Here is a 14,084-nt window from a genome sequence, read left to right as displayed (position 1 = left end):
GTAACTAAGGCCGCGTTTACACCGGAGTTATTAACACGAGTTTTTAACAAAAAGTTATGAACTTAACTGAATCGCCAAAAAATTTCTCATAACAAAAGTTAATAACTCGTGTTGTTAACAGAAAATTCCTTGTTATTAACAAGATTTATGTTATCCATCAAGAGTCGGTAAAGATCAAAGGAAATGTGTTATGTTTTGAACAAATGTTAAAAACAAAAGTTAATAGCCTCTGTTAGCGCGTTAACTTTTGTTAATAACAGGTTCCTCTCTTCCCCGCAACCCCTTCGCCCGGCATCCTGCTACACAGAGCGCGCCAGTCGCCCCTCAGTACCACCAACTACAGCAGCAGACGAAACACGTGGAGACAGAGTAAGGTTATAGTTTGTGTGTTTTGTTGCGATTTGGTATTTAGTTTATTGTTGACGTGAAGTGTTTTGTTTATTTTATTGATGGAAAATGAATGGAATCAGGAGCAAGTGATCAATTTGATAGATCTGTATCGCGAGAGCGTGTTGTGGGACCCAACCAATGCTGATTTCAAAGACAAAAACTTAAAAAACTATGCTTGGACAGAAATTGGCCAAGCTCTCCGCATGACGAAAGTTGAAGTTAAGAACAAGATGACAAAAGTGATAGGACAATTTCAATGAGAGAGCAAGAAACAAAAAAGTGGGTCTCGAACCAACGCAAAAGTAAAGTGGTTTGGTTACGAACATCTATTGTTTTTGAGGGACAAAACCGTGCCCAGATCAACGAGCGAGGTGGGCTTGGAGAGAAACGAGGTAAGTAAAATAACACAAATAATTATCTCGATATATATAATTCAATGCTACGTTTTATACAACAAGACACACTTTTCTACTTCTTTATACTGCTTTTGCCAAGGCACTAAACCCTCAGGGCTGTTAAGATACGCACAAAATTCATTCCTTACTAGTTTTGCGATGTCAGATGATTTTTTCGGTATTTTCTTTAATCTAAGTAGATTTTCTGATGGCAAACCAACAATTCGCCACTGTCCAGGAATTAGTTGTACTGTTGAAGGGTCCTCTTGATCAAACGTGCCTGAAGGGGTGTATGTCCCGTTTGACGACTTGCTTCGTCTCAGGAAGTTGTGTAGATGGATACAAGCCAACGCAACCTTTTTTGCACGATAAGGTTAGAGCAACAAAGGTTTTCTTAGTACCCTGAACACGACTGATATAATTTCGAACGCATTTTCCACCACTCTTCTACACCGACAGTGCCGATAGTTAAACACCCGTTTTTCACTACCTTTCTCATACAGCCCAGGATATGTTTTCATAATGGTTCGTTTTAATGGAAATGCGTCATCCGCGACGATAACGTATGGGTCGGGTAGGGTTCTTCTCGGTGAAGGGGTGGCGTTAGGTAGATTTATTGTATTGCTTTCCAAGAACTCGTTCAATTAGCATCGACCAAAGCTAGCAGGACGATACTGAAGAATTCTTTGTAGTTAAAGTAATCACTACTTGTATGTATTGGAGCTTGGAGCATTACATGCTTGCCGTCCATGGCTCCAATGCAGTGAGGAAAGTTCCAGAGTCGGAGATATTCTTTTGCATGGTGTAGCCATTCCTCAGGCGTGGATAGTACCTGAAAAAGACATCTTGGATTATTTTAAATTATTCATTCAAATGGATTATTTTAAATGATTAGTTGAATTTTTGAATTATTTTAAGTTTTTCAGCATGCAGAGGAAGATGAGGACAATCGGGAAACAGAAGATGAGGAAACAGAAATCACCCCAGCCCCGCCTCCCCTAGTCGGCGCCTCACAAGCCCTAGCAGCTAAGCATGCTATGGCACCACCCTAAGCTCCGAAAGCAGCCCAACCAAAAAAACGGAAAACAAACCAAATGATGGCTGAGGAGGCATATGGCGTTATGAATCGGCTTGAGAAGAAGATCGGAGAAAGAGATCACTGTGAGGTAGGAATATTGACGTTATAGTTATGAAATCGTTTTCAATACACAGTCATAACATGCCCTACACTTACCCTAAGAAGGATAAACATAATAATTCCTTTTTTACAGGTATTCGGGGGGAACGTAGCTTGCCAGCTTCGTCAAATAAAAGACCGTCGTTTGCAAATGGTTGCGAAACATCGAATCAATCAAGTTTTGTTTGAAATTGGTATGTCTGAGTTCCAACCGTCGGACGCAACTTCTAACCCTGGAAGTTTGCTAGAAGCAACAAATAGCCCCACGCCAAGCATGTATTCATCCGTGAGCCCGCATGACGCGGACCCTGAAAGTACTCAGCTCAATGCAACGAACATCCTCACTACAAGCGATTTCTGTAGCCTGCTTAACTTTACCCAACTCTAAATACTTGATTTAAACGTTTCTTTCTGTTCAAATACATTGTTTACATGTACTTATGAATGTTGTACACTTGTTTTAAGTTAACATAAATATGAAAGAACAAGGCTTTTGGGTTGTTTGATGCAATTAAGTAGTACCATGTAGCAATTATCAGCAAATCAGCAAGTTATTAGTAAGTGCGCAGTTGCGACACCTATAGGTGAGTAGACTAACTAGGTCGATAAAATAGTTTCCGCGTTATGAATAATGACGGTTTTGAAACTTATGTTTTTTGCATGTTTCAAACTAATATGCAAAACGACAGTTTGATGCATTATGCAAAGTGACAGTACTTTCATTTTAATATTCTGGTATGAAATTCACTTACCTGTACATTTTCTTCGAAGCAATCAATCAAACCATCTAGTACTTGTGGACTAGATGCAAACGAGTCCTCTGTAGCTAAAAACCGCAACGTGACCGCAAGTCTTTCTTTCACTGGAATGTCTTTTCTGTAGTTGGTGTCCTTTTTCCCAATTCTGTGCCCCAGTTGTCCGATCAACCACTCAACATCACAGCTGGTCATGCGGAGAAAATTCTTGATGCTTCCGTCGCACCGTAGCTCGCCTGAAAGAGGGTCACGATCGTCTTCTTGCAGATCATTTAACATATCACTCCCACTGTACACAGTCCTTGCTCTGAGTGACTGTTTCACCCAGTATCTTCTATGTCTCCTTTGAGAAGCGGTAGCCAAAACAACGCACGCAGCTGCAGCGAGCACCACGCCATCCTCTCGCACTATTATCTCACCTAGAAATGCTGGCTGTGCATGATCGTTGATTGAAGATGGCGGAGTAACTTTTAACTTTTGTTGATAACACAACTGGCAGCCAAAAGAAAATGTTATTAACATATGTTACTGACTTTTGTTAACATCAGTTAATAACAAAAATGTTAAAAACTCGTGTTCTTAACTCCGGTGTAAACGCGGCTTTATGAAAAAAATAAAATTACACTGTGTAAATCAATATTTAACTAGTCCAAAATGCATGTACTGGGTACATCTGTAGTATCAAAAATCGGGAGAATGTGACATCTCATATTAATGACATCTGATGGTTGAAAATGCTTAAAAGGCGAAAGTTGCATCAAATATATCTTTTTTTTAAAAACTATTTATTAAATGAAATACCAGAAGATTTGGCGAAAATGCCAATTACATGTACCCAACCATTCCACTATTTTTTATGAAAAATCGTTCACATATCAGACTACTATCACTTCCAATATATATCATAAATATATACTACCATGAATATATTTTTATCATTCCAAAAGACAATCTGTAAGACATTAACTTATTGTTTGTATTTTGTATTATCTTATAAAAATTGTGATATGAAAATAATACTGGTTGTAGTAGTAGTAGTAGGTAGCACTAAGATTTATTTTCTTTTTGACAAATTCACAATTTGTATAAGAATAGTCATGCTTATCCTAGATCATAAAAAAATACAGAAATACTAAAAAATTACAAAGAAAAGTACATAGAAATAAAAACTCTACATACACAACGTTGATATATTAACTACAGCTTATGCACAAAAGCAATAACTGTTGGAATATTCATCATGAAACTCAGCTAGTGAGTAAAAGCACTTTTCTAATAAAATATTCTCCAGTTTTTTTTCAATTCAACTGTGTTGACCGATTTGTGTTTTATAATCACAGGGAACTTTACTAAATAGTTTCAGGCATAGGTGTAAAGAAGCATTGGTTGTCGCTTTGTAGGTATTTACAACAGGGCTCATAGTAATCATTTGTTTGCCTAGTTTTTTTTTGAGTGAATATCTCTGATTTTTATGAAAATATTCTTGCTATTGAATATGTACAAACATGATTCCAAAATAAGTAGACATGGCAGAATGAGAACAACTAATTGTTCAAAAATTGGTCTGCACGATAGATTTCTTTTCTTTCCAGTAATTACCTATTCTAATAAGCATCTTCAAGCATCATTGAGTTGCCCCACAAACACAGTAGAAGCTGCTAAGCTGCGATACAACATTAATATTTGGGGACTTTTTATGATGCTTTGTTTACGATGCTTTGACAGTGACTCCTTCAGTCGAGGTTCTCATCTATAATGATTCCAAGGAATATCGTATTTTTTCTGTTTTTGACAAGTGAGTCATTGACTTGTATCTCAATTCGCGATCAAATTTTTTGCCGAAGATGGAAACGAATTAATTGTATTTTTTCATTACTGAACAGATCACTGGACCCACACCTACCTGATATGGCTTCCACAACATTGGCACATTTCGAGATGAGAATATAATCGTTCTTTTCAGAAATCAATGAGGATGTGTCGGTGGAAGCGTCAAAAATGCTTCATCAGTTTCTTATCGAAGATACTCTCTGTGTTGATAATAATCTACATCAATTAATAAGAGATTTTTTTAGTGAACAACCTGAGCAAATATAGGAAAACCTACTCAGGTCTCTGGATCTAGATGCATTAAACTCTTTGTTGAGGTGACCAAATTGACTCATCTCATTTACGATGACAATATTCAACTATTTTCAAATATAAGTAGAAACTGTCCCTTTTGTAGAAATTAATTCAATTTACACTAATGGCAATTTGTCGCGAGTAGAATAGTATACTTTTTATATGGCATATCAGGAATATTTTAAGATAAGATTAATCTGTGAAGGATATCCTGTTAGATTAGTATTTCACCTAATCCTGGATTGAAATTAATCTGTCTGGTGTAAACTTAATCTATTCAAAATACTTCTACCCTAAAACAAAAGTACTGACTCTTCACACATGTTTCGCCAATCTAACAGATGACTATAAATAGCATTATTGCAGAGCTGGTGAAATTTCGAATAATATGGGAAACAATACTTGATGGCCATTGAAATTTCAACTGAAAGTAGTCTTAGATTACCTAGTTCGAGGTTGATGGTGAAACTAGGCTTGAACAAAACACTTTTTTCAATACAATCGATGATTTATTACAAAAATGAATACATTAAATAATATATGCATTTGTCTGAACAAACACTTTTAAGTTACTCCTATTTGATCTAAATATAAATCATAAATATTTATATTTAACTAATAGTCAATATATACAGCAGAAAATATATACAAGAATTTCAGAAAAAGTAATGAACAAACAACTTAGGATTAAAGAAACTGGGGACATATAAATCTTCAACTTTCAGTGTGTTAGTTTCCTTTCACTTAATCATGCAAAGGATTCTTTTTAATATAATTTTTTATCAAAATTCCCAATGAAAATGGATCATTCATGTATCAAGCCACCTAATTAGACTTGATTTATTGTTCAGATATTTTCCAAATTCTGAACAAACAAATTTGGACTTAAAATTTCATTATTTCCAACATACGAAGTCATAAAAAAGAATATATCAATTTTTGGGGTTGAATACCCTAAAATAATGAACTCTATGGTCATTAGCATCACGCACTGGGTAGATTATGTTGATAACTCAACGTGCCACCTAGGCAGCATCATGGTATTTGCAGTACCGTTAACCAGAATTCAAGTAGATTAATTCTCTCACTAAATATCTGGGCAAAAAAAAATTATATGCAACGAAAATATGAATGAGTTCTGCAATTTGGTTACTTTCCAATGGTTATTATGAAGAATTATTTTAACTTTCAGTTATTTTTCGTTCAAAGATGATTGGCGACAGTGCCCAATTTCAATATTGTATGTGAATATGTGTTAAACGTATTAATTGAGGAACAACAGAATAATATAAATATCTAATTAGTAATAGATGTTTACAGGTAACTCCCTGAAATAGTTTGTTTGAAGGTGGTTGACAACGTTTCGTTGTGCATTTCATCAGTTCGGACTTCCGTTGTCTAATATGATATAAATTGATTTGAAATCCCTGAAAGAAACTAAAAAATATTAAAAAGATACCTTGAATGATATCAATAAAGTGGGAAGAATTACGAAATTTCTGGATCCAATGTGTTATTATAATCCTTGATGAATATTTCCAGAATGAAAGGGATTGGTTTGAATTTGACAGAAGGTATCCAAAAAAAGCTGATATCGTTACCATACAGTGGAATTCATCCTAATACTTATATTTCCAGAAACAGCAAACATTTTCTTCCTAGTTGAAACTAATGGCAGAGATTCAGCTTTCAATTGATGAGAAAGATGAAAACTGTATTTTACAGTCTTGGGAACCTTGGAATTCGTTTATATTCAGCCTGAGCTTATTCTTTCAATAAACAATCTTTGCAATTAATTTTTCTTTCTCGGAAATGATTTGACATAAATATTTCAAAACCCTGAGTGTCACTGTGTCATACTTGTCTGTTCAGTCTGAAGTTATTCCTTCAATGAAAAATCATTGCAACTAATTTTTTCTGGTCCAGAATTGATTTTTCAGAAACGTTACGTTAGGTCCAGAGTGAGTTGGTCTATTTGACCCTTCACCGAAACCCGCAAGGGTTTATTGTGGCTCACACCTATTCACACTCGACCAAATAAACCCAGCTCTTAGGTCAGATGATAAGAGTACGGCTCTGCCGAACTCTAAAAACCTGATAGATGCATATCATCATGGATATTTTATGAATAGTCTTGATATTTTTTGGACGACCATCAGATATATATTCAAAATATACAAAGTACATGTCCTCCACAAATACATACCATACAAATACCTCCTACGATCTTCTAAAAATTTCTCTAAAAATTTTACCTTTATATTCAAAATATTCAAGAGATATTATTTCTCTATGTTAATGATAATCTCTAATATTTGTCGGTTTTTTATTTGGGATTATTACATATGAGACCAAACGAAGGACTGTTTGAAATAGTACCTTTGTCTCTATTCAGGTATTAAAAACAGGTAGTTTTGCATAGGATCAATAACAGTTAGTAGACAGGTAACACTAACCCGTGTAGTTAGGTAATACTAACAGGTAGTGGTTAGGCCACTAGGATATAAAAAAACTAATGTAGTAGTAATAAAAATTAGTCATAATGATCTCCTGAGGACGCTAACTTGGTTATCAAAACGCGCGTCAAGAGACCGTAAATTTTTGTTCTGATGTTGGGAAAGTGTTTTCAATAGATTGCAGTGTGATATAGCCTATAGATGAAATCAGGCACCATGAGATCAAATTTAACAATGAGTCTTCTGTACAACACGCTGTATTCTAGATATTGTAACGTTCCTGACAAATTGATTCAAAAGTAAACAAAACTTCAAGAAAAAGTTAAAGAAATATATAAATGAAAATGAAAGGAAAATTTTCTCCCAACTATTTGAACCCTAATGGAATACAACCAATGTATGTCATTGAACTTATTTGTATTATTTGAATTGTGTATTCGTTATAGAATTTTAGCTGACTTTATATATAAGTTTTAGAGTTGTATATTTTTGTCTATTTACCTGTTAATTTCAAGGAAACAAGTACTTTGCACTTATCTTTAATCACTTGTTCACTTCATGCAATTGTATTATTCATATATATATATATATATAGGTATATATATATATATATATATATATATATATATATATATATATATATATATATATATATATATATATATATATATATATATATATATATATATATATATATATATATATGTTGTTTTTTACTTTAAAGCTAAAGTTAAACATGAAAAATTATTTGCAATGATTTTTTATAGCAGGAACAACTTCAGACTGAACATGCTTAACATAAACGAATTCCAAGCTTCCCGAGGGTGTAAAATATAGTTTTCAACTTTCTTATTTCTGGAAATATAAGTTTCAGGATCAACTCTACTGTATGGTAACAATATCAGCTCGTTTTCAATATCTCCTGTCAATTTCAAATACAACAAACCAATTCTTTTCATTCTAGAAATATTCATATATAATTCCAATGACACATTGGATTCAGCAATTTTGGTATCATCGTTGAACTAGAAAATTATTCTTCAAGTTGATCAATGGAAAAGTATTGAAATTTCGGGAGAGAAGGATACATTCTGGAAATGTTCTTATCTAGCCTATTGGCTCAAAGGATAAATGGGAAAGACAAAAAAAATCTAAATTCTATTTTTGGCTGCATCTTTTTTGTTTGCAGAAATATTGAAAATGTAAATTTTTGTCACAGGTGCCATAGTACTCCTCAACTTTGAAATTTCAAATGCGTACTTGTTTTTTCATAGCAATCTTCATATAATAATGAAGAACCAAAAATTATTATTTTTTGGTTCTTTCCATATATCCTCGGAACCAATAGAGTTAGTTTATTTTATGGCATTATTCAATAATACCTGAAAATAGATAAATTTGGTACAATTCATCCTACTGTCTTGCTGTTTAAAATATCCACATGTATAGACACGAATTTGATTAGCACTATACAGGGTAATTCAAATTCGACCAACAATGAAATCATGAGCTTGTTAAAAATGCTCGAAAAGTATCATAACCAATGTTCGAAATGATGTCTTTCCTCTTGAATACATAAGCGAGCTCGTCGTCTCCAATTAGGACAGCCCTAACAATATCCATTCTTCCGATAAACATGAATTGCGTGATGATATTTTCTCTAAGTTCACCCACTGTGTCATATTCTTGCTCTCCATAGATTCTGTTCTTTAAAGTGTCCCACAAGAAAGCATTAAAAATTGTAAGGTCAGGAGACCTTGCCGGCCACCTCACTGGTCCAGAATTTCCTGACCATCTATTAGGAAAGAAACCAGCAGTTGTTATATTCAACAAGGGGAAACGAATTCTTCGAATTCGTTTCTCAAGAACCAAAGATAGGTTTCCTCGTTCAAAGTATTAGAGAAGAAATGAGGTCCAAGTATTTTGTCGTTATAAATTCCAGCCCACAAATTCAAACGAAACCGAACTTGTGGTCTGACTTCTGTGAAGTGTCGTGGATTATTTTCACTCCAAAAAAGTACTTTCGTTGGTCCAAATAATGATTTTCAAGAAGTTTGTAGGGTCTACCCTATTCGAGAGCCAGCTACAAAATTCTATCCTTCTCTCAGGATCACATGGATATAATTTTTGTGGAATATGTATCTTACAATATTGCATACAATTTTTTAATTCCCTCCAAACGCTCGTCTGTGGCACATCCATTTCTGCCGAGACTTGATGCGATTTGGAAGGATCCGTATTTATCTAAAAAAGTACCAAAAGTAATTATACTTCTTCGAATATGAAAAGAACAATTATTTCACCTCGGCTAATAAGTTATTTCTAATATTTTGTTCTGCTTCAGTACTTCATTATTGGTTTTTGAAACACACCCTACTCCAAACTTCCGAATAATGTTCTATCCGGCTGTTGTCTTTCCGGATATAATTCAAAATAAGTTTGTGCTGTTTTCTTACTATTCCTATATAAATTATAATAAAGTTTCAACATATCTTGTTTATCTTCACTTGAGAACGAGGACATTTCGACTGAAGTATTTGTGCAAACTTATGATGTTTGATGAGTTCTGACAACTAGTGTTTATTACATAAAATTTTTCGATGGAGTCATGACCATCTTAGATGAAGTTGTTTTTTTAAATACCTGTGGTTTCAGAAGAGCAAATCATAACAAATTATACATCAATGAAACAAAATGAGAATCACTATTTTTCTGTACAAAAAACAACATGGCCCATAAAAGAAAGACAAACACGAAACGTCGGATAGTAAATCTGAACATAAAAACATGTAGCCGGAAAAAAGTATCAACGAAAATGTGTTTTTTGTTTTGAGCTATGTTGTCAAATAACGCTAAAAAAAATAAAAACGAAAATTCTGACTTTTCAGTTTTTTCCGGATATTTTCGGAAATACTAGGAATTTTCCAAGTTTCAAACCAGTATTTTGTTGAACGCAAAAAAACGCAACTTTGACCTAATTTAAACTTCGACATATCTCCTGTAGTTTAGGAGATCCCAATAGTGGGGTTCGAATTTGAATTACCCTGTGTAACTGAATATGTTTTTGAAATACATGAATCAGTATGTTTTGACTTGACACCAAGCACTGTAATTCAACCAATCACTTTCCGCTCCAAACTTCTGGTAATTTACTTTAGTGTTGTTGATCATAATTTGTTATTCATAATCGATAATAATATTCAATATAGACCCCAAGAATGAACATTTTCATCAAATCACAACACTATTGCCCTTATTTCATAACTAATGCAATTACTACTGTAAGACTATAAATATAGTAAATGTTATACAATTTCTGAGGTTTATATGGAAACGAGTCCATTTTCACTGGAACTAGTTTTCATTTCGGGCTCTTTTCTGTTTAATTTAGCCCAAGTATCGCCTAAAGCTTTGGCGAAATGATCGTCTACTGATAATCCCGTACTATCCATTAGTTCTATGACACTAGTTGTCGGAGAGTTTTCCACTTTAGGAGGAGACTTTGGAGGAGATTTTTCTTTGGAAGCGTTATTCCTGAAAACGGTATGGTAATCACTTCCTAAGGATCTTCTGAAATGTTCATCTATTATCGGGTCGCACATAGATATACCTGAAAAACAAATAATTCATTTATTACGTCTGCATGTGGTTAAGAAGTGAAAACATAGAAAAATTTCATCATAGTGTGTTCAGAGATTTGTGAGAATACTTCATTTTTTGTTTCACCCCGGTTATACTTGGAATGTGTCGTTTTGTGAGGCAGTTTGACTACTTACCTTCCAACATTAGGACAAAATACAGGACAGTGGAAACATTATTTAAAATATATTAACTCCTATTACCTCTGTAATTTTTTTCAAAATAAATTTTGAACATTATCTGCAAACTGAAAATAGTTAAGGCTTTTGTAGTATCAACTAGTAGTGTTTTGAAAGTTTCAAAAAAAGGATAGACGTCACGAAGTAAATTAAGACTTATTTAAGATTTAAAAGATTATATACCTGAAAGTACAATGTTTATGTGGGCATTTTTAGAAATCAAATTTTTGGAACATTTTGCATTGAAGGTAATCTAAATTGAAACATACCGAAATGTATCAAAGCTATTTCCCGGTTTTTTGGCCGTGGTCGGCAGATTTTCAAGCCTAAAGTTTCGTCTATTACTGCGGTAGACATTATAAGAGGCGATGAGGTAACGGTCGAAGTGCCAAGTTGTTCCCAATGCAGAAACTACTAAGTATGCTGGAATTTGTCTCCGGTTTTATATTATCATAGGTGTTTTTAAATTCTATTGCCCCTCTTTATATTCTTGGATAGTAATTTTGAGTTTTATCGAGTATTACTGTGTCTTCGAATGATATATAATGTGAATGCCTTCTTTGAGAGCATGCTCGGCTACAGCATATTTGTCAGAGAGACGGGTATCTATATTTTTTTTCGTGGTTTCAATGTAGACCGACTCAGCTACAAGGAATCCGGCATATCCAGGTTGTTGCTTAATGCTCAAGGGGGTCCTTAACTGGCCTTAGACTTCCTCTGGTAGTTTTTGTTGGCCTAAACATGGGGTTCACGTCGTGTTTTTCTGAAATTATTTCAGTCTGGTCTGTAACCTGCAGACCATGGCCAAAAAAACTGGAAAATAGCTTGGACACAGTTATCCGCGGGCGTGAAACTTTACATTCTTTGATCACACCAAAATGTATTTTAAGGGATGTACTGATTCCAAGATACTTATATTTGAGAAAAACGACTGACCCTGACCTAAGTTTTTGAAAAAATGATCACTCAAGAGGTGATTCTGCAGAAGTGGTCCAGTAAAATGACCAGTTAGATCTCACAACTTACAATTTTTTTGTGGGGATATCTGAAACCGATTATCGAGGGATACATTATTTTGAATAACTTTAATTTGTTGTTGATTATCCCTACAGAAGCAAAAGCAAATTATTAATTATTTTTAATATTCCATAATCATGTTTCTCGAGAAAACAGAATTTGGTAATATCTAAATTGGACCCTCAAAACAAAAATTGTTGTATTAGTTGAAATTTAATTTGAAACAAATTTTTAGATATTTTGTGTGAAAGGTGGTAACATAACCAAAACCAAGAATGAAATTCCATTCATTTGTTATTAATGCAAAGTCTTTTCAATTCGTAATATGTCAAGTCTGATTTAAAATAATTTATCGTCTGAAAAAAGTACTATGAAAATGCAAACCCAACTAGCAATTTTATATTTCATAATAGTTGTGAAAACATTTTGGAGAAACAAATTATAAAACTGTATTTCTCCCAGAAATGTTTTCAATGTTTTCATAAAACAGCTATAAGTAGAAAATTGGCACCGTTTCATAAAAAACATTATATTCTTTATTAATATTTCGTTAGGCCTTTCAGAAACACTACAAAACAGTTTTATAAACATTTTGGTAGTTATTATAGAATTTTTCTAACACTCTCAAAAAGTAGTTTCGTAAAGATACTTATAAAATAATCAAAAGACAATTTTATAAGAGTTTTTTAGTAGTTCCAAGTTAGCGTTATAAAAAATAATGCAGCCTAAAACGATAATAAAATAAAAAACTGTTCAAAATGTTTTCTTAAAGGCGCAAAAAGTGATTTTGTATTGGACACTAGGAAAATATAATAGATATCACCAGATGAAAACTAACAAATAGAAAGTTTGAAGCCATTTTTAATAATTTCACTTTTGTACATGTGAAACTGTTAAAAACATTGTTTATGCTTCCAAGACTGATGTTTTTAAGGCGAATGAAATTTTTTTGACAAATATATAGCCTATTATTAGAAAAATTTTGGCGCGCCACTGAATTATTCATGTTTCTGGAAAAAAATATTAATTATACAAAAATTCACTCTGTTAACGTATTAACTTTCTAGTTGCAAACTCAACTCAGTTTGTTCTAAATAATATAATCTTATAATATCTATGTACTTTTCAGCTGTAAATATCACCATATGTGCCGTATTTCATATTTTCAACACATCTAATGCCAGTATTCCGAATCGCTATTATTTTAACGTATTTTAGCTACTCAGTTACCCCTATAAAATTTTTAAGAAACACTTAGTTCTAGGAGTGATGGGCTGCGGCAGAGTCGCTATAGATTTCTACAAAAGTACTTATATGAAGATAGGATTACTCACGTATAGTTTAGATAGATATTATCAATCGGGATTTTTTGGCTAAGAATCTTCTTCCATCGATTATAAAGGCAAAATTTCGAAGGTATATATCGACGTATTTTAATCATTAATAACCTTTTGCTGTTTTAGCAAGAAACTGACATATTATACTTAATTACATGACCTGTAAAATCAATGTCAGCAGGGTCTTCGCCAAGGGAGGGATGGGGGGGAGCTTCCCCCCTGCTTTTTCGACTTGAGAAAAAGTTGGGAAATTTTGGGCCGTGAAGATAGAAAAAAATAATAGTAAAAAAATGAATAAAAATTAAAAAAAATAAAATGAGAGAAAAGAAAGGGAGAGGTAATAAGAAAAGGGAAAGAACCAGGAGAAGATTGGGATTTCCCAACATGCATAAGTTGGAGATCCCATACTTTGAAATTCTGAGTTGTTTAAAAACTTCAGAAAAGTTTAATTTCTCCCAAGTAAGACAATATTCCTGAACAGTCCACACATTTTGAAGTGACAATTTTAGAAAATTTCCAACTTTTCGCTGTTTTTTCGACTTGGAAAAGTTGGGAAATTTCGGGCCGTGAAGATAGAAAAAATAATAGTAGAAAACAATAAGCACAATATTGAAA

General features: G+C 33.5%; 3 protein-coding genes across 7 annotated transcripts in view; 1 reads left to right on the top strand and 2 right to left on the bottom strand.

The window, feature by feature from the left end:
• LOC111504497 (uncharacterized) lies at positions 1-3,252 on the bottom strand. The gene is made up of 2 exons (XM_074175385.1): positions 2,715-3,252; positions 1-1,617 (listed from the first exon to the last, which is right to left on the bottom strand). Exons 1-2 carry the CDS (start codon positions 3,237-3,239, stop codon positions 1,426-1,428), a joined length of 717 nt encoding a protein of 238 aa, XP_074031486.1. The 5' UTR covers positions 3,240-3,252; the 3' UTR covers positions 1-1,425.
• LOC141482316 (uncharacterized) lies at positions 647-2,496 on the top strand. Of its 3 annotated transcripts, none has more exons than XM_074175388.1 (3): positions 647-782; positions 1,704-1,951; positions 2,057-2,496. In XM_074175388.1, exons 1-2 carry the CDS (start codon positions 647-649, stop codon positions 1,835-1,837), a joined length of 270 nt encoding a protein of 89 aa, XP_074031489.1. In that variant the 3' UTR covers positions 1,838-1,951; positions 2,057-2,496. The 3 variants fall into 3 exon arrangements, with proteins under 3 accessions (XP_074031489.1, XP_074031487.1, XP_074031488.1); XM_074175386.1 differs by having other exon boundaries at positions 648-782; XM_074175387.1 differs by having other exon boundaries at positions 651-782; positions 1,712-1,951.
• Positions 3,253-5,328: 2,076 nt separating the features above from the next.
• Tgi (Tondu-domain-containing Growth Inhibitor) overlaps positions 5,329-14,084 on the bottom strand; it is an 84,513-nt gene continuing 75,757 nt past the window's right edge. For 2 of the 3 annotated variants that reach the window (XM_023163922.2, XM_074175383.1), the window contains 2 exons: positions 8,195-10,907; positions 5,329-6,300 (listed from right to left, as the gene is read on the bottom strand). In XM_023163922.2, the coding sequence (XP_023019690.1) occupies positions 10,621-10,907 (287 nt within the window). In that variant the 3' untranslated portion in view covers positions 5,329-6,300; positions 8,195-10,620. Of the gene's footprint in view, positions 6,301-8,096; positions 10,908-14,084 lie in introns of those variants that run through there. The other variant, XM_074175384.1, reaches the window with a different exon arrangement.

The sequence above is a fragment of the Leptinotarsa decemlineata genome, unplaced genomic scaffold, assembly GCF_025532065.1.
Source record: "Leptinotarsa decemlineata unplaced genomic scaffold, Ldec_3_MD MMD2_tig00001019_RagTag_RagTag, whole genome shotgun sequence".
NCBI classification, from domain to species: Eukaryota; Metazoa; Arthropoda; class Insecta; order Coleoptera; family Chrysomelidae; genus Leptinotarsa; species Leptinotarsa decemlineata.
The sequence above is the reverse complement of the archived record's forward strand: the minus strand, read 5'-3'. Positions and strand labels throughout refer to the sequence as shown.

Coding starts and splice junctions, on each gene's coding strand:
- LOC111504497 (XM_074175385.1), bottom strand. CDS start 3,239: ATGTTAATAACATTTTCTTTTGGCTGCCAGTTGTGTTATCAACAAAAG. Junction 1,618..2,714: donor GCTTCGAAGAAAATGTACAG/GTAAGTGAATTT, acceptor TGTCTTTTTCAG/GTACTATCCACGCCTGAGGA.
- LOC141482316 (XM_074175386.1), top strand. CDS start 1,880: ATGATGGCTGAGGAGGCATATGGCGTTATGAATCGGCTTGAGAAGAAG. Junction 1,952..2,056: donor GAGAAAGAGATCACTGTGAG/GTAGGAATATTG, acceptor CCTTTTTTACAG/GTATTCGGGGGGAACGTAGC.